Genomic DNA, 27,769 nt, shown 5'->3' on the forward strand with positions numbered 1-27,769 from the left:
CCATACGTAATGTGTCTGGGTCTGTATTTAGACAAATATAACTCGTCTTTAGCACTAATATCTCTGAAAGTTATCTTTTGACATTTACAGACAGTTTTGCCCAAGGCCATTTTAAGGTAAACTTGAAGATTTTTTTCTCTACCCGTCTGTGTTGCATATAGAAATACGGGGTGTCTGGGTGGCTCAGTTGGTTAAGCGTCTGACTCTTGATTTTGGCTCAGGTCATGATCATGCGGTTCGTGAGTTCGAGCCCCACTTCGGGCTTGCACTAACGGTGTGGAGCCTGTTGGGGATTCTCTCTCTCCCTCTCTGCCCTTACCCCACTCATGCGCGCACGCTCTCTCTCTCTCTCTCTCAAACTTTTAAAATAAAAGTAAGAAAAGAAATACAATCTATAACATGGATGAGTGTAACTCTTGCACAGAGGTACCCTTTCCGATATAGTTATGAGTTGCTGTCTCCAGGAGCACGTGAAAAATAGCCATCTTTTGTTTACTGGGAAATTAACTTGTCTCTTAATCGCAGGTAGTGGTCACCAGTCTACTCTGCCTATAATGTCTGTAATGACTGGCTCTGAGAGAATTTTAAGTATTAGGTGATTCTTTAAAAGTTGTTTTTTTTTTAATGTTGATTTATTTTTGAGAGAGACAGAGACAGAATGCGAGTGGGTTAGGGGGCAGAGAGAGAGGGAGACACGGAAAAGAAGCAGGCTCCAGGCTCTGAGCTGTCAGCACAGAGCCCGACGTGGGGCTCGAACTCAAGGACTGTGAGATCATGACCTGAGCCAAAGTCGGACGCTCAACTGACTGAGGCACCCAGGCACTCCAAGTATCAGGTGGTTCTTGAGGGAGAAAAAGGTGCTGGCCTTGAGAAAGAACACCATTATACTTGGGTATCTTTGACTCTACGCTTTCTAATGCAGAGAGAATCCTTCCCGAGGCAAACCATGGCATCTAAACTCCTATTAATTTGAATCACTCCTGGAAACTGTTTGGTTTATGGAAGAGGAGGAAGGAATTGGGAACATTAAAATAGATGTGGATTTATTTTTTTTTAAACATTTATTTATTTTTGAGAGAGAGACAGAGACAGAGTGCAAGTTGGGGAGGGGCCAAGAGATGGAGAGACACAGAATCTGAAGCAGGCTCCAGGCTCTGAGCTGTCAGCACAGAGCCAGACGTGGGGCTTGAACTCACAAACCACGAGATCATGACCTGAGCCGCATTCGGTCGCTTAACCGACGGAGCCACCCAGGCACCCCAAAATAGATGCGGATTAAAAAAAAATCACTTTTCCAAAATAAGTGGGACTCCTTGAGTGTTCCCTCCATCAGCACGCCACATTTTTTTTTTTTAATGAAAAAAAAAATCCTCTTAAGCATTCTAGGAAACAAAAATGTGATCCAGAAAAGCTTCAAGAAGAAGGTGCATTTGAGCTAGGTCTTAAGAGATGGCTAGGATTTTATAATTGAATGATGGGGGAGCAGCCATGTTTTAGGTAGATGGAAAAAATGACATAGTCAAAGATTTCGAGGTAGAAACAGTCAAGGTGTGTTTGAGAGAGGGCACAAGCATGTTAGACGGGAGAGGAGGCCCTTGGGAGCTAAAACTGAAGACGTCAGTTTGGCTCAAAACTCTTGGAATGCTCTGCTGAGGAGTGGTAGCTTATTCCAAGGCTTTAGAAACCAATAAAGATTTTGTAGCTGGGGAGTTACATGATCCACATTCTTTAGGAAACTGGGGTTTAGAAGATCTGTGTGTAATGTGGTTTGAAAGAGGGAGTCAGACAGACCGTTACAACCTGTGTACGAGGTGATTAGGGCCTGAACCGGGAGGTCGTGTTAGCCGCCGGAACAGAGAGGACAGGGCACTTGGTTAAACGAGCACTTGCCGGCTCATGAGAGAGAGGAGTGAGGCGGAGGGAAGAGCCAAAAAGGAACACGAGGTCTGGAGCCTTGGTCAGAGGCTGCAGCTGATTCACTGGGACCTTCGGCAGACTTGGCCGTAAAATAAAAACCGAAAGGCGATAGCGTCCTGGAATTGGGGTCAGACACGTAGCGTTGTGCTTTTCGAAACAGAAAATAAACGTGCCGTGTAGACTTGAGGACACGTGGTATTTGCTGACCTAGGACGGAGGGAGCACACCAGGAATGGAAGGAGGTAGGTTTTTATGTAACGGTTGAGAGCCGCGGTTCTCTCCCGACCGGCTTTTGTGCGGTGAAATGCTTCAGACCGTTGTGCGCACGGTAACCCCGCCACCGCCACGCTGACTGAACAAGAAGAGAATCCTGGTCCCCTCACAGGACAGCAAGTTTTACGCAACGGTCTTTCCGTTGGACCCGTGTATGCAAAGTGCCAGACCCTGCTGTGTCGTGTACCAGCCAGACAATACGCAGGAGGCCGTTTGAACGCCAGTCCCTACGGAAACCTTGGCTGTGTCCTTGAGCAGTGTAGGTCTGAAACCTTACCTGCAGCCAGATGTACATAGTTCCACATAAAGGCAAAAGAAGGTTGTGGTGTTACCGTTCTGTCCTTGAAAACTTAAAAAGCAAAACCCGGCAGCGGCTACTGCCTCGAAGGTTGGATTCCAGTCTTGACCGAGCGGTGACCTTCCCAGGCAGTTGTTTTACTCCTATCACGTTTAATTTTTCCTTTATAGTTGATCATTGTGTGTGAACGTATTCGGGATTATAGTCTTATTAAAGGCAGAAATACACCATATTGCCCACATTATAGTTTTTAGAGATAACGAGTTTTGAGCTGGATAAAGAGAAAATGAAGCAGTGGTCCTAATGTGAAGGAATTTTCACACAATATTTTACTTTCTCTTTAATTCCGTAGATCAGAATGTCAATTTAGATTTAATTGTAGTTGTTGTTATATTTTTTTCTACGTTGTCAGATTAGGGTTCTGTATGTTTCTAAGTTATGATCCTGGCTTTTGGTCTTTAAAAGGAGGTAAGTCTGCTTTTGAATAAAGCCTTTTTAGGTTACGGAAATTCTCCAATATAGGGACACCTGAGTGGTTCGGTCGGTTGAGCGTCCGACTTCGGCTCAGGTCATGATCTCACAGTTCGTGGGTTCGAGCCCCACGTCGGGCTCTGTGCTGACAGCTCAGAGCCTGGAGTCTGCTTTGGATTCTGTGTCTCCCTCCCCTGCTCTCTTGCTCTCTCTCTCTCTGTCTCTCAAAAATAAATAAAAAATTAAAAAAAGAAACTCTCAAATATAAAAAAGAAAAAAGAGAGACATGTGATAAATCTAATATGTCCATCTCCCAGCTTCAACAGTTATCTCTACATGGCCAATTTTGTTTCATACATATATATATTTGCCCTCACTATACTCCCTTTTCCAGTTCCTTTGAAGCAACTCTAGGGGCATCTGGCTGACTCACTTGGCAGAGCATCTAACTCTTGATCTCTAGTTTGTGAGTTCGAGCCCCATGTTGGGTACGGAGATTACTTTAAAAAAATTCTAGACATCATATCTTATTATTTATAAATCTAAGAATTCTTTCTGAAAAAGACAACTGCAATACCATTATTACATTTAAAAACTTCCTGAACATCATTAAGTATTCAATCAGCGTTTATATTTTTCAGTTAACTCATAATTGTTTTTCCAATTTGTTTTTTCAACAGACATAGGCTAGAATGTTGAATTAGGGTCCAAAGAAGAGTGATTAATTAATTATGTCTGTTAAGTCTCTTTAATCTATAGGTGTGATCCTACCTTCCTTTTTTTTTTTTTTTCTTTTCTTTCTTTTTCTTTTTTTTTTCTTTGCAGTTTTAGTTGAAGGATCCGGATCATTTGTTGTGTAGTTTCTCATAGTCTGGATTTTGCGGATTGCATCCATGTGGTGTCATTTAACTTGTTCCTCAGTCCCTTTTACCTTTTATAAATTTGTTTTTAGATCTACAAGCTTTCTTTTTCCTTTTCTTTTTTTATTAAGAAATTTTTTCATGTTTATTTACTTTTGAAGGAGAGAGAGAAGGAGTGTGAGCAGGGGAGGGGCAGAGAGAGAGGGAGACACAGAATCTGAAGCAGGCTCCAGGCTCTGAGCTGTCAGCACAGAGCCCAATGTGGGGCTCAAACTCACAGACTGCGAGATCATGACCTTAGCCGAAGTCGGACGCCCAACTGACTGAGCCACCCAGGCGCCCCTCACCTACCAGTTTTCAAAAGAATGAGTTGGCTCTCTTAGCAAGCTCTAAATGTGACTTTAAATGGATTTAAGCATATTTGATGTGTGTCAGTCCACTAATGTTGTCAATCCTCGTTGATACTGAATTGCCTCTGTCTTTGTCCATTAGGTGCTTATCAGGCTGGCTCCTGTGTCTTTTGACCCAGCCCTGGTAGCCTTTGATAGTTTCCTTGCTTTTCATTATGACAAGAAGTTCCAGATTTATGCATTTCCTGTCCTCTTTCCTTTTAGTAGGAAATACCTGAAAACCACAGTGGCTTCTTAGTACTGCGTTCAGCACAGGTTAGAATGTTGATGTAGTGTGTTTTGAGAAGAACTGCCTGCCCTCAAGGGATTTATGGTCTTTAAAGTTTTTTTTTTTTTCATTTTACTTACTTGCATACATTTTTTGAGGTGATAAAATCAGATTTTGATTTCTTCTTACTTGATTAAAGCAAGTTGTGGATTTCATTGTATACCAGGTGAAATCATACAGCAAAGCGAGATGAATGTCTAAAGTTACACTTTATCATTTAAGAAAATGCGAACTAAAAAGGAATGAAATGAATTTAAAAAGAAAGCTAAAACCCTGAAATGATCTACATTTTACAGACCTGTTGCCCTGTAGGAAGAATCATTTTGTTTTTGCATAAATAGGCAACCATATAATTTATTGGCCAGCCTGGGAGATGTGTGAGAGGGGCATTATTAACAATTACTTTGAGAGAAACAAGTAAACCAGGGCTTTGCCCAGCGAAGTAGAATATAAACAAATTGATAGTATCCATAAGCCTCTTGAGATCAGGGAACATACCTGTTATGTTCACAGTTATGTTTGTGGCACCTGACACGTAGTTGGTGCTCAGTAAGTATTTGTTGACTGTTAGTAAAAGCCTGCTCATATTTGGAGGGTTGGTGTAGATTTTAAGTGTTTGCTATGCTTAGTTAAATTATGATTGCGCCTTTTCCCCAACTTTCTCTCATTAACACTTGCATCTGAATGATCCGACACGTTGAATCTGAACGGGTGTGGTGAATTCATTCATTTATTTGTTAAAATTTTTTTTTAATGTTTGTTTATTTTTGAGAGAGAGCGAGAGCGGGGGAGACACAGAATCTGAAGCAGGCTCCAGGCTCCAAGCAGTCTGCACAGAGCCGGACTTGGAGCTCGAACTCACAAACCGTGAGCTCATGACCTGAGCTGAAGCCGGATGGACGCTCAACAGACTGAGCCCCCCAGGAGCCCCAAATTCATTTATTTTTTTAAGTTTGGAATTAGTTGTTTTGTTTATTATAGAATTAATCCATGTTCGTTATAAAAACATCAGAAAATCTAGATAACCCCTCGCCTCTACTTCAAAAAAAAAAAAAAAGTCATCTGGCTTCTGGTTGGATTTTAAAGGGAGAGAGCCTAGCAGTTATATATTCAACTAGTTCTTGCTCTTTCAGAATCCCTCGGACTCACCTTTTAGCCATTGGGCCTTAGTTTTTTCCATTTATAAGAGACGAGTACTTATCTGACAGGAACTTTGTCGAGGCTTAGATAAATGTGGTTTTTAGTGGGGAGGAGCTGAGGAAGGAGGGAGTGATTACTTGAACAACGTTTCTGTGATCAGAACTATCTTGGGTCTCTCTAGCCACATGTCTTAAAGATATTGCCAAAAGCAGTGCCAGAAAATTTGCATTGATGTGAACTTCTGTGAAAATTCTTTGATGGTGGTGAAGGAAGTCTATGTGCAGTCAAAGTCCACATTACTAACTAAGATCTTTTCCTTCAACATAAACAGATGAAGGGGAATTACATGCAGTCCTGTGTCCTCAGGCCTCTGACTGGGCACCCTGCTCGGTCACGTTGGCTTGGTTATCTTGACCACTCAAGACAAAAGTTATTTTAAAAAACCAAAGAAGCAAGCAAATACAGATTTATTCAGTTTTTTATTAACATCTATTTATAGTACACGTGTTGTGAAGAGCTGCGGTTTTCTTTAGGTTAAGAAACATTGTATAAAAAAAAAATCACTTGAATGTTCCCTCCACCTACTCATTTGTCTGCAAAGCCAGGAGTCTGTTCACTTCCTCTTGAGCTCGGGGCCTTTGCTCATAGGCTCATGTTTTTAAGACATTCCAGTGCAGTTAAAATATAAATCTCAAAAGTGTGTATTGTTACTAATTAATTTATTTTATACCTTAAAAGTAACTTCTCTGGAGCTCCAGAGCAAATTGTGGCTTAAAATAGGCTGTTCATTCAGAAACTTGGACATTTGGGATTTTTGTCCTCCTGAAACATGTATAGTCATTACCAGTTCAATGTGGAGAATCCTATTCTGGGAAAAGGTAATTAAGACTTCCATGTGGAAAAATAACTTTTGTATTTGAACATCTCCCATCAGCTTTCCCTGCTCAGATTGTTACTGACCAGTTGTTGGGCCAGGGAGCAAAGAGCTGAGAGCAATTTTGTGTGTTGCTGAGGGCTTCTCCCCCCCCCCCCCCCAGTAGATTGTTAAAGGGAGCAAAGAGCTGAGAGCAATTTTGTGTGTTGCTGAGGGCTCCCCCCCCCAAGTAGATTGTTAAATTACTAGCTGTTCTATAGCTTAGCCCAGAGTTAAAATCTTAGTGTTATGTCACCAGTAACTAACAGAGGTTTGTCGATTTTCTGTGTGTGTGTGTGTGTGTGTGTGTGTGTGTGTGCGTGCGTGTGTGTGTGTGTGTGCGCGCGCGCACATAACGATTGGGTCTTTCTTTCCTTAACCTGAAGAGTTGAGATGTGTTGAAGCATGAAGATGCGTTGAAAAAATTCCCCCTACACTTTACCTTTTATCTGGCATTTAATGAAAAAATCTTGCTCGAAAGTTGCAGGTCCCTTGAGGGCAGCAAACACTATACTCAAAATGAAACTAGGTTACTGTTTCTGTAACATGCAGTGGTTTGTATCAAAAGCTGTTTTGGTCTTAACTTTGAGATTATCCCGTCTTCTTTGAAGTGGTCCTATTTTAACTTGGAGTGGTTTTAAATTTTCGAATCTCCTGAAGTGAACATAAAAATGTTTTAATATTTTCTTATGTGGTTGTTGTACACAGCTTATAGAAAGCTTATCTCGAGACGACGTATTTCTTCAGTAAGACCAAAAGAAAAAAAAAATACTTAGGATTTGAGAAAGGATGGCAGACGGACAGTGTTTTAGGTGGGTATTCCAAACGGGTTCTGGTAGTTCTGTTCTAGGTGTCCTTAGCTTTTAGCTGTCTGGACTTTCATGGTTTAGTATTTTGAGTTTGGGTTTCAGTGTGCGAACCATCTTTATGGCGTAAACCAAGAGAACTGAGCACTTTTCATTTGCTGTTTACTCTTACTGCTTTTTATAAGGCGCCGTCTTCTTTCTTTTGGTTGACACGTTCTGAAGCCTCAGCGCTTGAGGCTTTATCATATTTTTCTCCTGTATCTAATTTTTGAAAGCTTAACGAACTAACCTCCCACTGTAATGAATTGCAAGATGGTTTCTTGTAATGGATCCTTTGCGGTGAGAGGTGCTCCTTCCCACTGGCGTTCGGACACAGTCAGGTCTCCCCCACCCTTAAAAACCCAACTCAGACCTTCTCCCTGGGCCGACTCCCACCCCCAGCTTCCGTTCCTCAGCCCCCATGCCCTCCGCATCACACCTTAGCCAGCTGGTTGAGGAGGCCCCACGGCCAGGGGGTGAGAGCTCCAGAACCCAGCCCAAGCCTCAGCCCTGAGCCCGTATACTCATTAACTCAACACTGCTGTTTGTCCAGGGAGGAGGGGGGAGGCTCGCGGAAGGACAGGGGGCCCTTCAGCTTAGGGAATGACTTCAGCCCCTAAAGTCGGTGGTCAGTTTTCTCTCTTACTCCGTGTTTTAGCAGCATTTGATACAGCTGACCAGTCCTTTCTTGAGGAAAATGTGTTTATCTCGTGGCTTCGGTGCTCTGCACTTTTTAGTGTTTCCTTTCACCTCCGCGTGAGTTTTTCCTCTCCTCTTGGTTGGCTCTTTCTCCTCTGCCCTGAGGTGCCCCAGTGTTTTCTTTTCTCTGTTTATCCCGTCTTCCCAGCCCCCAAATTTAAATTCTTTCTGTGTGCTGATGTCTTCCAAATATTCAGCCCCAGGCCTGACACCCCCCCCCCCCGCCCCCCATCCCCACACTCTTTTGGCCAGTTGGCCACTTGACTTGTGTCCTTAGTTGTCTCGTTTGCATCTTAAACATGACTGTGTCAAGTAGGATGCTTTGGGTTTCAACTGATAGAAAATCTAATTCAAAGTGATTTTAAAATAGGGAAAATGCACCATTACAAGTAACAAGATGCCTCAGCCTCGGATCGGTTTAGGACTGTGGTTCAGAGACATCATCAAGGACCCACATTCTTTCCGTCTTTCTGCTCTGCCATCTCGGAACTGTCTTTGTCCCTTATCCATCTCCCACCGTGGGTGCAAGATGGGCACCTCCGCTCCAGGCATCATATCCAGACAAGAGAACATCGAGCAAGGGGTGGTTAATACTTTCTTTCGCTTTTTAAGAGTTTGGCAGTCTTTCTCAGAAGCCGCCCAGCTGGCCTTCACTCACATCTCACTAACAAAACTTGGCCATGGGCCCGCCCCTAAACCAGCCACTGGCAATGGGAATGTGGACAGATGAGCAATTTTTGGACAAAATAGAATAAGTATGTTAGAAGTAGTAGTGGCAGAGTATAGATACAGGGGAAGTGATGGGGCTGGGGAATTTCAGGAAGAGTAAGTGGTGTTTGAACCGAACGCTAAAAAATTAGCAAGATTCGGTTGTTAGGGAGGGAGATAAGGCGCTCTTGGCTGAGGCGGCAGGATACACTGATGCCTGGCCTAGAGAAATTCTGCGATGCTCAGGGAACGTTGGACCCTGAAGCTGATGCATAGGTTTGTGGAGGGATGCGGAGGGAAGTGAGAGTCGCGCAGTAAGGTGAGGGGTCTGATCTGGAGGGAAGTTTGGACGTAATTTTATGGCAGTGGTTGTCATCGTAAAAGAATTTTAGCGATATTCCTCGAACGACTTCTCTAGTTACTGTGTGAGAGAGATGGCCTCTCTGAATTTGAGGCTGATGATCTTACTTATATTTTTTATTTTGCCTCTCCCACCTGTGTTTTCCTGTTAGCTGTAAAGGATGGACATTCACACTGTCTGAATCATCTTTGATCATGTTCTTTCTTTATCCATCACGCCTGATAAGCATGTTCTGTTGATTTCTCCCTTTTCAGCCCTCTCTGCCACCTTTGGTCATGCATGTATTTCCCAGCTCTGCAATCAGAACTCTCCGTGTTCTGTCCCTGCTCTGTATTTATTAACCCGATTGCCTCTTGATTCCCAGCAAGACTCCTTTGGCTAGGTCTGTGTCTTCATCGCCTCTGGAATATACTATTCTTATTCCTAATGGCAGCTTTACTTGCATAGCCCTCTCCTCCACCTGTCTTTTCATTTCCTCTCTGCTTTTTCACGTCCCTCCCATTTGTCAGGACCTAGCTCAGATCTCATGCTCTGCACAGGGCCCTCCATAGCCCGTGCATTCTACATCTTTCTTGCCCTTTTAAATAATTGTATGGCACCTCTAAAAGAAATTCCATTGGGACACCTGGGTGGCTCAGTCAGTTAAGCATCCGACTCTTGATTTTGGTTCAGGGCATGATCTCACAGTTTGTGGGTTCGAGCTCCACCTTGGGCTCTGTGCTGACGGCTCGGAGCCTGCTTGGGATTCTCTTTCTCTCCCTCTGTCCCTGCCCCCGCCCCATGCTCATGTTCTCTCTCTCTCTCTCTCAAAGTAAATAAACTAAAAAAAAGAAAATACCATTTGTTTTATTTGGCAGTTGTGACTTATTTTTTGTGTATAGTTCTTGCTTCTCAAACAAATTTTAAGCTTGTGATGGTTAGGGCCAACACAGTAATTATTTGAAGGAATGAGAAAAAACATATCTTCACCTTATATTAGGCTCTTGGCGCTTTGCATGTAGATGGTAGTCACAGCTTGTAAACAGAGTAGAGTGAGAATTGCACAGAAAATGCTTAGTGTATAAACCCTTTTGAACTATAAACGTCACCTTTTTAATCAGAAAAAAAAAATCAAAAAGCTATTTCTCTCTTTGGAGGAAAAAAGGAGATCTGGGCACCTATAAATAAACCTGTGTTTGAGTAACAGTTGTAGTAAACAGAGTCCCATCTCTTCCAAGCCTGTGATATGCTGGGTATACTGTCTTGTGAAGATTCAAATCCGTAATCAGTGTGGCGAGGGTAAAAACCCGAATCGAACCCTAGTAATCCACTTCTCTGTGTTCAGCCGTGCTTCCCCAGAGGGAGGGAAGATCTCTTGGGTCAGTGTGCCAGCCTCCAATGTAGAAACACCTCTACCGAGTCAAGTTGCACTGTCCTTTACCTCTGGAGTGGTTGGGCCCTTTTGCCTTTAATTTTGACATAGTCGTGGCATTGTTACCCGGTTTTGTTTCACTCGGCCTACAACTTACGTTGAAAAACAAACACCAACAAAAGGGACCATTAACATAAAGGAAAAAGGCTTCTGGATTTCTGAGGTATCTGAGGCTTCCTGGACTTCTTCCACAACCTGTTTGGCATACTGCCTTAAATGCTTTCTTACCAAGGCAGAGGACTGAATAGAATAATCCAAGGAAGGGTGGTAAGTGTGGTCGTGGCTGTCTCCACACTGAGAAAGCATGGTGGACCTAGTTTTGGAAAAACCCAACCTATGCCATAGGCCAGCTTGTGGGCTTGATCTCATTTAGTATCATACTTATTTCAAGACCATAGATAATATATTCCCTTAACAGGTGTCCCCAACCTGAGATTCATAAGCCAATTTTAACGTCCAAAACTCAAATGGAAATTACGGTAAAGCTGGACAGTCCGACCGAGAAATTATGATAGGCTCTTTTTTTATATTTGGTTGTTAAGACATTTTTTAAAAAGTACGATCTAAATGCAGATTCTGAGACACAGTATTTAAAAAGCAGTGCTCTGTGGGAACGTGGCTGGGGAACTGGGGGTGGAGAGAGGAGCGTACGGACAGCCCTTCATGTTCAAACGGTTGGGAATGACGTGGCAGTGGGCGACCAGAGGAATTAGGCAAAAGAATGGAAACACATGATCAACACAATGTGAGTGAATGTGAGTGTTGGAAGGGAATCCCTTATTTTCATGGTTGAGGAAACTGAGGGCTGGAAAGGCAGAGTAGCCTGCCCAGCGGTATGGAAGAGCCCGGCAGAGCCCTGCCTTAATTTCCCCGGTCTCACTGCACTCTGCTGTCCGAGCCCAGCTCTTAGCTTATGGCCCAGCCACTCATCCAGCAGTGTCATTTTTATGTAAGCTGTCATAATTTTCAGGTAATCTTATTTTCTCAGACCACCTTTGGACTATTCGTGTCCAGGTAGCCTATTTCATTTTATTTATGTTTATGGAGATGATCATTCGTCCACCATATATAACTCGCCGTTTAAACATGTACAGTCTCAGTGGTTTCCGGTATATTCACAAGGTTGTGCAGCCGTCACTAGTATCGGACTCCAGAACATTTGCATCACCCGAAAAGAAAGCTGGAACCCATGAGCAGTCCTCCCTGCTCCTCCCTACCCCAAGCTCCTGTCAGTCACTGATTCACTTTCGGTCTCCCTGGATTTGCTTATTCTGACCACTTCATGTAAACGGAGTCCTATGGTGATTCCCTTTTGTGTGTGGCTTCTTTCGCTTAGCATAACATTTTCAGGATTCATCCATGTTCCACTGTGTCTCTATTCCATTCCTTGCTTTGATAATATTCCACCGTGCGGATGTGCATTTTCTTCGTGCATTCATCAGCTCATATATCTGTGGATGGTTTGCGCTTCGGGGCTACTGTGAGTAATGCTGTGAACATTTATGTGCAAGTTTTTATATGAACATTCATTTTCAGTTCTCTCGAGCATACACCTAAGAGTGAAATTGCCGGGTCATACGGTAACTCTTGTGTTCAACTTTTTGAGGAACTGTCAAACTGTTTTCCAAAGTGGCTGCTGCAGTTTGTATTCCCGTCAATAGCACATGAGGGTTCTTTTCACCCCACACCCTCACCAACCCTTGTTGCTGCTGGTGGGTTTTGGTTTTGTTTTTTGTTTTTTTTTAGTTTTTTTGTTTGTTTGTTTTTGTTTGCTTTTTGCTTGTTTTTTAGGATTACAGATTTTATTCTAAATTTGCCACTTTGTAAATTTTTGCATTTTCAAAATTTATACAGTGCTACACATAAATATTGTATTCTGTTATTATATTTAACACAAAAACATCATAGTTTTTGACTTTAGTCCTTTTGACAGGTGTGAGATGGGAGCTCATTGTAGTTTTGATTGGCCTTTTCCTGATGATGAGTATCTTTTCTTTCATGGGTCTGCTTAGCCCATTTCATTTTTTGTTTTTTGTTTAGTTTATTTATTTATAACATTTTAGTCAGTTAACATACAGTGCGATATTGGTTTCAGGAGTAGAATTCAGGGGTTCATCACTTACATTCAAAACCCAGGGCTCATCACAACAGGTGCATCACCCATCTAGCCCATCCCCCGCCCACCTCCCTCCATCAACCTGTAGTTTGTTCTCTGTCATTAAGAGTCTCTTGTGGTTTGTTTCCCTTCTCTCCCCACCCCCTTCCATATGTTCATATGTTTTGTTTCTTAAATTCCACGTATGAGTGAAATCCTATAGTATTTTTCTTTCTGATTGACTTATTTCACTTAGCATAATACATTCTAGCTCCATCCACATCATCCACACAAATGGTAAGGTTTCATTTTTCTTGATAGCTAATATTCCATTGTGTGTGGGGGGGGTCTATGTGAGTGTGTGTGTGTGTGTGTGTGTGTGTGTGTGTGTATAATATATGTATATATTATATATATACCACATTCTTTATCCATTCATCAGTTGATGGACATTTGAACTCTATCCATAGTTTGGTTATTGTTGATAATTAGCCCATTTCATTTTTGAACCTTACTTTCCCTTCCCTATCTTTTGCATTTTTTTTCATCTTCATTACCTCATGTTCACTATGGAAAAATGTGTGCAACAAACTCTAAAATTACATAAATCTCTACTCTGTCACCTATAGTTTATAACTTCTTTGAGAAAGAGTTTCTCAACTGAGAAGGAGAAAGGAGCCAGCACTGAAAGCCCCCCATGTACTGGGAACTTTGCCTGTGTTACCAGATTACGTAGGTGTGGGCGCTCTTATTCTAGTCTTACGAGGGGATGCAGTGAGATTGAGTGACATCAGTTGCCTCGTCCAAAGTCACATACCTGGTTAAGTAGTAGATCAGTGTTCATACAAGATCTTTTATTCTATACTTAATGATGTCACTCATCAGTGTTCTTTCATTCAGCTGTTAATTCACTTCTGATCGTGGATACACTGTAGAGATTGAGAGAAAGGATAGGAAGAGGAGAAAACATTAATTTATAAACCTCACTACATATATGTTACAAAATCAGGAAAAGTAAAATCTGCTTATGATACGAGGTCTTTGCTTGGGGGTTTTGGACCTCTGAGGGTTCCATGGATGGGTTTCTGGAAATGGGCAAACTCCTTGAAATGGCATGTGAAATTTTGCGTGTTCATTTTTCTCGGGGAGAAGATCTTTAATTTTCCAAAGATTCTCAGAAGTGTAAAAATTGCTGTGCCAACTAGAGCAACATACAGACCTTATGGGAGGGGAAAAGCAGGCAGTATGAGAGCAGTTGTCTCTTCCCATTGGCCATGTTTTGGGTATGTTAGGGTTGGGTTAAACCTTCCCATCTGTCATCAGATATCTTCGTGTGAGACTGTTTATACCTGTTGGTTTAAGACTATTTCAGTTCAACTTTTTTTCCAAGTGTTAAATTTTTGAAGTGTGAACAGTTAATGAGAAAACAGTAAGAGTCATTTGTCTTTTGGTAAATTCCAGCATTTCCTTGTTTACACGTTTGGAATATCTGCGATTTGTATTTCTGTGAAATATAGGAATGTAACGAGGGCCTTTCTCCATTATTTTCATTTTCTGAGTGAGTTTTCCATTCAAGTTCACAATGGTCTAGTCAGTTGACATACGTATAGGCCTCTCATAATGGCTTACATTACAGGCGGCCACAGTGAGAACAAGAAAGATTTATAAGACCTTTTAAGTCTCTGAATTTTGTATTGATCAGTGTACCGGGGCAACTGCGTGATTCAGTCAGTTAAGCGTCCAACTGTTGATTTTGGCTCAGGTAATCATCTCACGGTTCATGAGATTGAGCCCTGTGTAGGGCTCTCGGATGACAGCACAGAACCCGCTTAGGATTCTCTCCCCCTCTCTCTCTGCACCACCCCCTCAAAAATGAAAGAAATAAACTTTTTTTTTTTTTCAACGTTTATTTATTTTTGGGACAGAGAGAGACAGAGCATGAACAGGGGAGGGGCAGAGAGAGAGGGAGACACGGAATCGGAAACAGGCTCCAGGCTCTGAGCCATCAGCCCAGAGCCCGACGCGGGGCTCGAACTCACGGACCGCAAGATCGTGACCTGGCTGAAGTCGGACGCTTAACCGACTGCGCCACCCAGGCGCCCCAAAATTGAAAGAAATAAACTTTTAAAAAAAATGATCAGGTCCTCACACAGATAGCCATTTTGAAAATGGACCAGTGCATTAATAGCTTCATTCCATAAAGCAATTTGGGTCAAGGCTAGCCTGAGACTTTCCAAGATTCTGTATCTCGTGGATACGTTCTGGTTGTTTTTAAGGGCACAGAATTTTACTTGAGTATTCCTGCAGCCGGGACTTTGTCGGGTTTTAACGGAAGAGATAGCAGGAATACAAAAACTCTTACTCTTCTTTTTGAAAGAGCTCCTTCGTGGGGCGCCTGGGTGGCGCAGTCGGTTGAGCGTCTGACTTCAGCCAGGTCACGATCTCGCGGTCCGTGAGTTCGAGCCCCGCGTCGGGCTCTGGGCTGATGGCTCAGAGCCTGGAGCCTGTTTCCGATTCTGTGTCTCCCCCTCTTTCTGCCCCTCCCCCGTTCATGCTCTGTCTCTCTCTGTCCCAAAAATAAATAAACGTTAAAAAAAAATTTTTTTTTTAAAAAGAAAGAGCTCCTTCGTGGGGGCACCTGGGTGGCTCAGTCGGTTAAGCGTCCGACTTCAGCTCAGGTCATGATCTCATGGTTAGTGGGTTTGAGTCCTGCGTCGGGCTCTGTGCTGACAGCTCAGAGCCTGGAGCCTGTTTCAGATTCTGTGTCTCCCTCTCTCTGCCCCGCCCCCCGCCCCCACTCACACTCTGTCTCTCTCTCTCCTTCAAAAATAAATAAACTTTAAAAAATTTTTTAAAAAGAGCTCCTTCGTTTAAATTATATTCTCCTGTCTGTAGATGATGTTTGGGAGTTGAATAATGGAAAGATGTTTTGAATATAACTGTGATCATCCAGGCCCTGCAGCGTAGCCTGCTTAGTATTTGATTTCTCCTTTGGCCCTCAGGGGTTATTGGTAAAAGTTAAGGTTGCCTAAGCCACTGTGATGAGTCATGCACGTTAGTTTTTATTGTCTTGAATGGAAATGTGGAGACTGTGGATGTTTCGAAGGTAATTAGGGAGTCCCTTAGGAGGAGTACCTCCTCTTTGTCCTCTTTTTCCTAGCTTCTCCTGTGTGTTATTGAGGAAACACAGTGGCAGTCTCATTTAAATGTAGGTGTAAAAAACTTCAGTGAAGTTTTGTTTTTTGCAAAAGCTTTGTCTAAAACTAAAGGTGACAAGCATTTCTCAATTCCGTTTCTTATGGACAACGGATTAGATGGACTGCTTAAAAAAGAATGGACATATGAAATCTTATTAGGTGAGATTACATTAAAATTAGTTGTAGGGACACCTGGGCGGCTCAGTTAAGCGTCCGACCCTTGGTTTCAGCTCAGGTCATAGTCTCACAGTTCATGAGTTCAAACCTCCACCTCAGGCTCTGCCCTGACAGTGGGGAGCCTGCTTGGGATTCACTGTCTCTCTCTCTCTCTCTCTGTCCATGTCTGTCTCTGCCCTTTCTCTGTTCGCTCTCACGTGTTCTCTCTCAAAATAAATAAACAGTAAAAAAATTTTAAATTAGTTGTATTTTTCACCTATATGAAATACAGGCATCTGAGAACACTTTATAATATTGATCTAAAATATGGCCCAGTAATCTATGTCATTTGAGGTTTTGCTTATTGCGAAGCTGATTTTTACATGTTGTGTCGGTAGCTTTTCTAGTGTGTCCCAGGTTTGTTCTGTGCCTACTCTTGGAAATGAAGGACATTTACAACGTGCTACTGATCTTGTGACTCAGAACGTTTTTTACTGTCAGTTTTGTATCTGTAACTCCCACTTTACACACCCAAGTTTAAAGTCTACAGATTTCTTAAGGTTTCATCTGCTGAAAACTTAAGAGTATTGTTGCGAGAAAACGAACTGAACCACATTAAATTTTTACCTTGTCAGATTGGTCCCTGTGGAACACCCAGTGCAGGCGAGGCGTGCTGAGACCTGAGATGTGTCCCTGGGAAGTGACCCAACACTCGGGGCCTCGTGCAGGGAGGTGGGCATTCACTAGCGAAGGTTCAAACTTGGACCCTTGAATAACATTTTATTTCTTTTACTTTGTCTCAGTAGAGACTTTTTTGTTGCTGTTCAAGGCCTAAATACATCTTTTGGAATAATTGTCATAGCGCAACGAGAGGCCGTTGGTAAACGGGACTAGGAGTTAGAACACCAGAATTCCAGCCCTTGTTCCATCACGTATCCAGCAACCATAATGGGAAAGTTATCAAACTGAGCCTCAGCTGTGAAATAGGAACTTGCAGTCCAAGCCACTGCAGGGCAACGCTGCTTAACTAAGACAAACAAAACCCTATGTGGTTTCATTCCTGTCTTTTTCATGTGAGTTTCTTGCCTGTAACTTTGCCTACTTCCCTTCTCCATCTCTCTGACTTCTGCTTGTCCTTCAGAACCAGCTCCAGCTTTATCTCATCTCTGAAACTTCCCCTAACAGGTGACCCCCCCCCCTTTACACCAGTCAGTCACCTCCTTTTCCTGCACTGCCTCTGTACATTATAGGTATAGGTGAGTGTGTTTATTCAGGAAACACTTATAATAGTGCTCACTGTGGCTAAGTCCTCTCGTAAGCGTTTATATTTATTAACTCATTTAATCCCAGTAACATACCGTGAGGTACACACAATAATTGTCTTCATTCTGCAGATGCAAAAACTGAGGCATAGAGAGGTTAAGTAATTTGACCAAAGCCACTTAGCTCTGGAATGTGTCAGGGCCAGATTTCTAATGCCTCGGAGTTTGTGCTCTTAACCACTGGGCTGTGCTGTCTTTTGCAATTGTCCTTATCACGCTGTACTGCGATGACTGGTTTTCACGTCCGTCTCCCTGGTTAGACCTTTGCACACCTTGATGGCTCCAACTCCTGCAGCGCCTGACACATAGTAGGCACTTAATAAATGTGTAGCAAATGTATGATAAATATGCTATGTGCACACTGTAAAACATCGTATAAATGCAAATTACCACCACTACCGTATGCATTTTGTAAATCAGGGAGTAGACCTTACCGAGCTTGCCAGGTTTGCAGCTTGTTCTTGGCTCCCACTTTACAGGTCGACAGACTGAGGTACATAGACTGATCAAGTTTTAGACAGTACCAAAACTTGGGTTAAAAATGAACTGTAGTTATTGGTCCCATCATTAACCCTGTTGGGTCACACATTCTTTGCCATAATAGCATAGCTTGTCTTATATAAAAGAACAAGATCAGGGAGGTCTAAATGACTCTTACCGCACTTGTTAAAATTACTTAGCAATTTAGGATCTGAAGTAGTCAGACTTCGAGTGTCCACCACAGGTATCTTGAAAGTTGTCTTACTCTTAGAGATTATTTTTAAGAAAAAAACAAGGACAGGAGCACCTGGCTGGCTCAGTCAGTTAAGTGTCTGACTCTTGATTTCGGCTCAGGTCACGATCTCACGGTTTGTGAGATCGAGCCTCACGTCAGGCTCTGTGCTGACAGTGTGGAGCCAGCTTGGGATTGCCTCTCTCCCTCTCTTGTCTCTGCCCACCCCCCTTCTCTCTCTCAAAAAGTAAATAAACATTAAAAAGAAAGAAAAAGACAAGGACTTGGTGAGATTTCTTTCATTTCAGACGAGTAGAACCTACTGTATTAAGAAAAAAAAAATCAGCTTTTAGTGTGGACATGAATTTTAAACTCTACTTAATTACCAGGTAGAGAGATTAAATAATTATTTCATAAGGAACACATTCTTGTAAAACAGTATTTTGAATTGCAATTCAGATATTTAAATTTTTATTTTTGTCAATACTGATAATTAGTATAAGGCGGTTTTTTTTTTATTTTATCCTAATTCCAGGTATTATCTTTCCTACTTTTATTTTTTTCTACTTCAACTTTTTAACTTTTTAAAAAACTTACTCTATCTTGCTTAACTGTGTATTTGTTTTGTTATATGTAATATATAATAGAATATGCATATATATACCTGCCATTCAGACTTTTCCGAAATATATTATCCTTCACAAACTTTTCCAGTTTCTCCAACTTGGAGAAATTTTTCTCTCTTCTGAACTTTCAGATTTCTGCTTTTTTTTTTTTTTTAAACTCCAGTGTATATAGTAGTTGTTAAATAATTACTTGACTGTCCAGAGACTTTGAGATTAGTTGTTACTTGGCAAATGCATCACTAACATACTTTCCTAATAAGGAAGAAATCAGTGGCCTTCTGCAAAAGCCACAGAGCTTTGAATAAAGTATCAGACAGTTATTGTCACAGACCCAGTTGTCATCCTGCCCCTTCTTCCTGGTGGACCTTATTTATTACGTTATTTATTTCGTTATTTGTTTATTTATTTGGAAGGATTTTGCCAATACACATTTCTCTTTCCCTCCTTGTTCCTTTCCATTTCTTGGTTGTTGTGGTCTTGGCCTTCTCCTCAATCGGTGTAGGTTCTGGAAACCTCCGTCCAGCGGGACCACGGTTGGGCACCAGGTAGTTTGGCCTTGGAAACAGGCTGGAGGAAGCGGTTCCGCAAGAGGAGTCAGGACGGGTGGCAGAGTGATACGCTTTACAAAGTTGCCCTTTCAACTTGCAGCGACTCGCCCCAAGTACACGAGGAGGATGTATAGTTGCATATTTTAATAGGAAAAAAAAAAAAACCTGTTGGGTTTGTCAAAAATTAACTATTAAAACTTTTCAGGGGACAAAGTGGTTTTTCTTTTAAAGCTAAATGTAAATAAACACTCTTGAAGACTACGTAAGTTTGTTTTGTAATCCACTTGGGGGGAACATGGCATTGAAAAGCGTGCATTCTGGAAGTTGTACTTTGCTGTTTATAACATGCTATCGCGTTCTCTAGTTTTTCTTTTAAAATTGTGTTTTCTTCTCAGTGGCTGGTCAAGCTCATAGAGTGCCAGGACTGGTTGCTTCTCAAGTTTGTTTACCCCTTAGCATACGTACCACATTTTTTCCTAAGTTGTGTACGTTACTTATAGCAGGACACGAAGGAATGACCTGCTTTAGTTTGGAATCTAAGAAGCAGTAGAAAACGATGTCTAAGAACTTGTGTTGTTGTAACACCAAAGAGAGATGAATTTAAACGGCTTTAAGTATCAGTGAGAGTTACTTCTTCGTTGCTGTTTCTGTCTGCTTTCAGGTTCTCAGAGCTCCGTGTATTCACCTCGAGACCCTTCTAAAAAATGAAGCTAAGATGATTTGTAATAAGTAAGTTAGAACTGAGGATACACAGTAGGAGTTGGATAACGAAACATGGAATGTTCCGTTTCCCTCGTGTGCTTTCAGTCTTGCAAAGGTTACTCAGTTGTGCTCTCGGGAGATAGTTTAAGTCTTCTGGAAAGAGAATAAAGGAAGATTATTACCAAAATTGAGTGAAGGGTAAAGGTGCCAAAATCAAATGAAGCAAGTAAAATGCGGGCAGAGAGCCCGTGTGTGTTTCAAAGCGAACAGTTAGACTGCATCTTCCGTTGCGACCGTGTGGTTTGTTGATGTTTCTGTGAGTGTCCCTGGTTGTAATAGTGGTGAGATGCCCCTCTCAGGTTCGTGTGGGAAGGCGTTTATGCGTGTGTCATTTAAAATAGAATAAAGCGCTCTAACTCCAATTTTTTTTTTTAAAGAAAGAATAGTCTCATTTTCTAACCTACTAAGTAAAGACTTCCCCTGTGTATTAAGCCCTTTGTCTTTCGGATTTAACTTTTCACTTAGTAATTCTACTGTCTGTGCTGTCTAGCTGAGGACCGAGATAGCTGATCCGTGTAATATGTATAAGCGTACATATAAAGAACTACATTAGCTAGGTTATGCTGCCATAACAGATCACTGCCCACCCTTGGCTGAAATCAGTGAAGGACTTCGCTCTCGCTGCGTGGCCATGGTAAATGAGCAGGGAAGCTCCGCTCACATCACTCAGGGATGCAGATTGATGGCGCAACCATCTGGTCACCATGCCTGAGAGGGAAAAGCGGTCTGGAGGGCCTCTTCTTGGCAGTGAACTACAGTAGCTCAGAAGTGATGCACAGGTCTTATTTCACACGATGCCCACAACTAGTCAGGTAGTCCCCGCATGGCTATGGTAGGGGCAGGAATTCAGCCCTGCCAGGGAGCCAGCTGAAAATACTTCATAAACAGCACCATGCTTTTGCTCGTCAGATACTGTCTGGTCTCTCTCATTGGCAAAATACACTCACTTCCTCTGCAAGGTAGGGAACCCCAAGGTCTAGCCAGTCATGGTGATGCGGTTTTGAAGTGGTGGGGGGGAGGTCCGGGGCCAATGGCCAAGAAAGAATTCTTGGTGCAAAAAAGGTGATTGACTTGTTAAAGTGCGGGGAGAGGACCCGCGGGCAGAAAGAGCTGCACTGGGTTGTGAGGAGTGGATTATATACTACGGAGTTGGGGGGTGGGTGGCTAAGGAAGAATGGACATTTCCAAAAGGACTTTTATTGGCCAAAGAGGACTCATAAGATACTGGAGGCCTTGCTATTGTTGAGCTAAAGTTCTTTTTCCCTCCAGCAAAGCACTAACATTAAGACGGTAGGGGGTTCCTAGAGGACTGTTATTCTCTGTATTTGCCTCAAGTATTTGTCAGTGGGCTGCAGGTTGTAAAGAATTTTAATTTTATCTACATTTTCTTCTTGCCGTTGTGCCCCGCATCACTGTGGAGGGGAGTGCCACACTTTAGGGCTCCAGGAAATTGAGCCTGTGTGTTTCTGGAGGCTAGGCTATTGATAAGATTGCCTTTTTCTTGTAATTTGCTGAGACATTTGTAAACTGATGGAGACTCATGTCCTGCATGACTGTGATCTCTATCAGTTAACCATTTGTTTTTCCCTTTCCTTTGTTCCCGGGCAGCCAGGAGTGCCTGAGGAATGTCACACGTATCCCATGGGGAGAAGGGGGGGGGAGCACTTGGGGAGGGAGGGCTGCAGGGTGTTAGCTTGTGCTTTGTCCTGAGCTTGCCTTTGGCCGCCTCATCAAGGGCATCAAGCTTCAAGTCCAGGACCTCAGAGTGACTCAAGGGTATGACGATTGGTGGTCTCTTTGTGAGGAGATGACGCACAGTAGTCTCTACATTGGATCTAGATGTTGCCTTTCTTGATCTAGAGACTTGTGTGAAAGAAACTGACAGATGGTCACTGCCCCGACATACAGAGTGCAGCCATGACTATCTACTGGGCTCCCATTTGAAAGGGGGCAAGAATAGAACTGTAGCAGTCAGTGCACTGTAGCAAATTCTAAAATCTCGGAGCAGTCATTGAGAGGGCCTCCTCAGGATGGGAGAATGTTCTTGAATAGACTCTGATTGGCTCCTTAGGAGTAACTCGAAGGTCTGTTTTCTCCTTGCTCCCTCGCTTCATCCTCTTTTTTTTTTTTTTTTAATTGTTAATTTTTATTTTTTTACATTTTGTTTATCTTTGAGAGAGAGGGAGAAGGAGACACAGAATCCAAAGCTGGCTCCAGGCTGTGAGCTGTTAGCACAGAGCCTGACGCAGGGCTCGAACCCACAAACCTGAGATCATGACCTGAGCTGAAGTCGGATGCTTAATCGACTGGGCCACCCAGGTGCCCCTTCTTTTCCTGTAATCTTCTTAATTGTATGTAGAATGGACTCATGAAGAAGATGCCCCCTTAGGGGAATGATCAGCTTTCTTGGCCTGCCTCCTCCCATAGACGCTTGAGGACCCAGAGGAGCATTTTAAGTCTTGAACAGTCATGGTCTCTTTTAATCCAGTCTGGAGGTTCTTTTGGCCATATAACTCTTAAAAACTTAATTGGTTTTTTTAAAAAAGTTTATTTACAGTCATCCCTGTGGGCCTTAGCCACATCCACAGTTCTTTTCTAATCCTACTTAAATTTGCTACAGAGCTCTGTCTTATTGGTCCCATACTTCTTCCTGGACTTAATTTTGAGTATAGGTATTTCTGCTATAATGCCATATATGTCTTCCTGGGTTTTGCAGAATCATACATTAAAATGAATGAGGCTTATGGGAAAAATCAGTTCAGGGCAGACCACTCAAAATCTGTGAAACACTGTAAGCGGTGTACCAATAAAAACAATAATTAAAATAAATGTATTATAATAAATATATTAAATGATATGTTCCAAATGTAAATATACTAAATCGCCATAGGCATGTGCACCCAGCATCAGTCAGTCGAACCTCTACAAGACTTAATCCCCTGGGTAGTGGTTTCTTCCCTGGAGACTGGGGTCTTGAAGACATTCGCTTACGGTAGAGACCAGTTTCATTACAATTAAAATTTTGATGTATGAGATGGGGTAGGCTTTGGCGATCCAAAACAATTTTGTAACCCGGGAGGGGAACACATGCCTCAACTTGACGAGACATAAAGTGGAAAGTGTGGTGGTTCATGAAGCAGCTGAACCAGCCGCTCCTAGCATTCAAGGAAGGCACGGAAGTCGGATGCTCAGCTTTTTTCTTAAGGTCTTTGTAGGTTGCTAAGGCTCTCTCTTTAATTGTGAGAAAGCTTTCTCATGATCACTTGAAACATGAACTCGCAGGGGAACATCTCATAGAAACCAACAGAAGAACTTGGGTGTTACACTGACATCATTTCCCCCATTTACTAATAGCATTTCAACTGATTCGCATTAGAGAACTAGGCTTTGTAGCTACATACGCTAAGAGACTGCTTTCCTCATTAGTCTCTCTCTTTTTTTTTTTTTTTTTTTTTTGCTGGGCCCCGCCTTAATCCAGTGGGAGGTTTTATCAGTAAGTAGTTCTTGATCCCGCCTCAGGACTGAATTCTAATCAGCGTCTGTAGCTCGAAGACTTTCCCTGTTTTTATTAAGCATCTGCTTCTTCTAACCTACAAACCGCTGACTTTCTGGACTCCTTTAATCCTGACTGCAAACCGATCAATGCTTTTCTGCGTTCGTCCTTTTCATGTCATGATTTGTCACGGACAGCCGATAGTAAGCAGCACTCTCTCTGGACAGTCCCATTCTCCTGCTGGAGCGGTGAGTGCTTTCTCTTCGGAGACAAATAGGTGATAAGCCTCACCAGTAATTTCACCACTGCATAATAAGAGTTGCTGTCCTTGTCGCCTCCCATAATCTCCCTTGCCCCCTTTCACCCGCTCCTAAGCCTTTGCGCTATGTGTTCGTTTTTGTGGATGAGGCAGTACCAGCTAGGCCAGGCCAGATGATGCGTGCAATAGTACTAAACAACACAAGATCTCAGAGGTCTTAAAAACCCACCCTGAGTAAAATCAAATAAAAAATAAAAGTAAAATCCCCTGCGCCACGCCTATCCTGTAGATCATTCTAGTCACTCGGGGTCTCAGGTTGATACCAGTGATGGCAGTTGTCATCTTGAAGGTTGGTGGTCCCTGAGGCAGAGAGAAAAGGGGTGTGTGTGGGGGGGCGGGGAGGATGTCTCATTGGTCAGAAAATGCCCTGTCCTCACGATGTGCTCACCTGTGCTCACGATGTGCGGTCCGGAAGTAGTCACGGTACCGCACCCACCGACAGGGGAGGGGTGGGGTTAGAACACGTGGTCCTGCCACACGCCTCCAAGGTTGAGGACCCACAGGTCTTTGCGAAGAACACCTTAACGATGACCGCAGAGGATTTCCCCGCAATTACTGTTCTTTGTCTTCCCGGTTTTTGTTTAATTCTTAGCGTTTGCTGGTTAACTGACTTTTACTGTCTCTCCTCCCTTGCTAAATTTGAGATAATTAGCGTGAGTAAGTTTAACGTGATTTGTAGTAGGTTACATTATTTCCCTGGGTCAGAAGTTTTGGCACATGCAAAATAAAGCTAAGTAGAATTAAAAGCTACTGGGATCTTCCTGCTTACCTTATGAGGTATGAAATTTTGAAATGCGCAAAAGGTACGCGGTTTATAGGGACAACTGAGTTGAAATTATTTTGGAGCGTCATTTGTCCATGAGCCGTGGGGTCAGGCAGGCCTGGGTCAAACACTGCTTCTCGAATGTAATGGGTATGTGATCTCAGATTACTTAGCCTCTCACAGGCATAACTTCCTCATTTATAACTATAAAAACGTACAAATATATCTGTTCAGATGTCAAGTAAAACATAGTGGTGTTTATCGCCAGGCGTTTCTGAAATTCCACTGAAATGAAAGTAAAATCACTTTTTTTTAAAAGAATACATCCATAAGGTCAAAGAAGACAGAAGATAGTCACAGAGGAATGACAGTAGTAGTTATGAGCCACATATTATAGTCGTAATAACGTAAGAACAAATACTGATTTAACAAAAAGCTGTGATCCAACTATTATTGGGAAGATGGAGGGAAGGTTGGGAGCAATAAGGTAAGAAAACTATAGTGAGAGACAAATAGTAATGTCTCAAACTGAAAAAAATCAAGAAATAGAAATCCAGTCATATTTACAAATACGGAAGCACATCCTGGGGGGAGGGGCTAATAAAGTAGTTGAATGGTTTCGTCTGTGGGGGATGGGTTTCAGATAGGACAGAGTAGGCAGAGGGCTGCTCTTTCCATTATAAACCTTGCCGTGTATTTGACTGGGGCAGCTGTGCGTGCTTTTCCTTTTTTAGTGATTTGATTTAAAAATATGTATCTATAAATTAAAAACGAGTTTCAAAACCAGCCCCAAAGTCTTGTGGTGGCTTTCAAATAGAAATAATAACAAGCACCTTTACCTGCCGGCGCACAGAGGAGGCGTTCAGCAAAGGCTAGTTTCCTTCCTTGTGTCGACTGGACGGGGTATGTGTTTGCAGTAATATTCATGATTCAGAGATTAGGTGGTTGACTAACCAGCAATGTGAGGTATGTCACAAAGCAAATTATGTGCCCTTCTCATTTTTTTTTTTTTTTAATGGACGGTTTTATTTTTCTTGGAACCATATCAACCTGATGGTTACTGTTTCTTAGAATTTAGACCTCCATGCAACTGACACATGAAAAATTACCCAGCTCTTGAGCGCATCTAGTCCGTTCACCTAGAGGAGACTTAAAAATACGTAGCAACTTGGAAATTGCTCCAGCAAACCTGAATCCAGTAATGTCTGTGCCTAGATTATACCGTATTGAAGGCCGAGGACATTTTCTGTCTCTTCTGGAGTTATGTCACTTAGCTGTTCTATCCTCCTAGCTCACTGCCAGCTTTGTTCTTTGAGCCCTCGCCGTGGTGGATGGTGGTGACCGAGGTTGTAAAGAAAGCCAGCCGGCATAAAGCTCTTGTGTGTTTCGCGTATGACACGTATTATATACCAAGACTAAACGCCCTGTGGACAGAGACCGTATATTCTGCCGTACCGTTATGTGCCGTAGCACCTAGCATAATGAACGCCATGCAAGCGTAGACACCCAGTTCGTCGTCCAGCGTATACCCAACACCTACTAAGCGCCTGGCCCTGTGCGAAGCTCTAAAAATATCTCCGTGTACCGGACAGATGATGCCTCCCGCTGTCGTGGACTTTACACTCTGACAAAGTACATGTCGGATTTAGTAAACCAGTAGCCCAGTAAAATAATGGCCCACGCGGAACCACTTAAGCAGGGTAAAGAATTGTATATATAAAGAGTCTAATCCTTTTCAGCTGTGTTTGTGGTGTGATGTAAGCTCATGCTGTAAGAAGGAAATAGTGGTATCTGACCTTTTTTCCTCTTTGCTTTTCTTTGTAGATAAGATGCGCCAAGTCACTTGCAGCTGTCTGCAGAAGAAAAATCCCTAGTGCTCTGCTCTTGCCATAATACCAAACCTTTCGACTTCTGCTTTGGTGCTGCAACACTGGAAGAATTGCACACAGGTCCCGGGAATACCCTTTTTCCATTTGAGTGGTTCTTTGTGGATGGAAAATTATTGGAGGCTTAACAGTTACCCTGTTTGAGAGCTCTCTCTCTCTAGTCTGAACTGCGTAATAAATCGGGCCACGTACCCATGAGCCACACAGCCAGTTCTGGTCAGGAGCTGGCTGAAAACTGTGCTGCGCGTGTAGCAGGAATGGCACAAGAAGAGAGCCGTCGTGGTCAAGCGCCATCTACCTTTTATCACGGTGCCAACCAAGAACTTGACCTGTCCACCAAAGTGTACAAAAGGGAAACAGGAAGTCCTTATTCTGTGTTAGTGGACACCAAGATGAGCAAACCACATCTCCACGAAACAGAGGAACAGCCGTATTTCAGGGAGACAAGGGCAGTGTCTGACGTGCATGCTGTTAAAGAAGACCGGGAGAATTCTGATGACACAGACGAGGAGGAGGAGGAGGAAGTCTCTTACAAAAGGGAGCAGATCATAGTGGAGGTAAACCTTAATAATCAAACATTAAATGTGTCTAAAGGGGAAAAGGGTGTCTCTTCTCAGTCCAAAGAGACTCCTGTTCTGAAGACAAGCAGTGAGGAGGAAGAGGAAGAGAGCGAGGAGGAGGCCACCGATGACAGCAATGATTACGGAGAGAACGGAAGGCAGAAGAAGAAGGAGAAGACGGTGGAGAAGGCCAGCGTCACACAAAGGAGAACCAGGAGGGCCGGCTCCGTGGCCGCAGCCACCGCTTCCCCGACTCCCAGGACTACCAGAGGGCGTAGGAAGAGTGTAGAGCCACCTAAGCGGAAGAAGCGGGCCGCGAAGGAGCCCAGAGCCCCAGTCCAGAAAGCTAAGTGCGAGGAGAAAGAGACTCTGACCTGTGAGAAGTGCCCCAGGGTGTTTAATACTCGCTGGTACCTGGAGAAGCACATGAACGTTACTCATAGGCGCATGCAGATCTGTGATAAGTGTGGCAAGAAGTTTGTCCTGGAAAGTGAGCTGTCCCTTCACCAGCAAACAGACTGTGAAAAAAATATTCAGGTAGGTTTCATCACCGAGAGGGCAAACCTTTCAGGATACAACCTGGCTGTTCAGACTCACCTGGTATCTGCCCAAGAGAATAAATACAGTAGAGGCTGAAGGGACAGTTGTCACCGATTTCTCTTTTTAAAAACTCCTTCCTGCTTTGGTCTTTTCAAAACCCAGGCTTAACATTTTCTTTCAAAAGCATTGCATTTAACTGACGCTGGACTAGTGGGA

The 27,769-nt window shown here is 42.9% G+C and overlaps 1 protein-coding gene across 3 annotated transcripts in view; it reads left to right on the plus strand.

Annotated features, from left to right (window-relative positions):
* Window positions 1-27,769, plus strand: part of ZNF652 (zinc finger protein 652) — a 55,698-nt gene that overhangs the window by 12,204 nt on the left and 15,725 nt on the right. For all 3 annotated transcript variants that reach the window (XM_086687066.1, XM_086687065.1, XM_086687068.1), the window contains one exon: window positions 26,392-27,550. In XM_086687066.1, the coding sequence (XP_086543192.1) occupies window positions 26,648-27,550 (903 nt within the window). In that variant the 5' untranslated portion in view covers window positions 26,392-26,647. The remainder of the gene's footprint in view (window positions 1-26,391; window positions 27,551-27,769) is intronic.

Source organism: Puma concolor, chromosome E1, assembly GCF_028749965.1.
Source record: "Puma concolor isolate L17-30 chromosome E1, mPumCon1.1.hap2, whole genome shotgun sequence".
Lineage (NCBI taxonomy): Eukaryota > Metazoa > Chordata > Mammalia > Carnivora > Felidae > Puma > Puma concolor.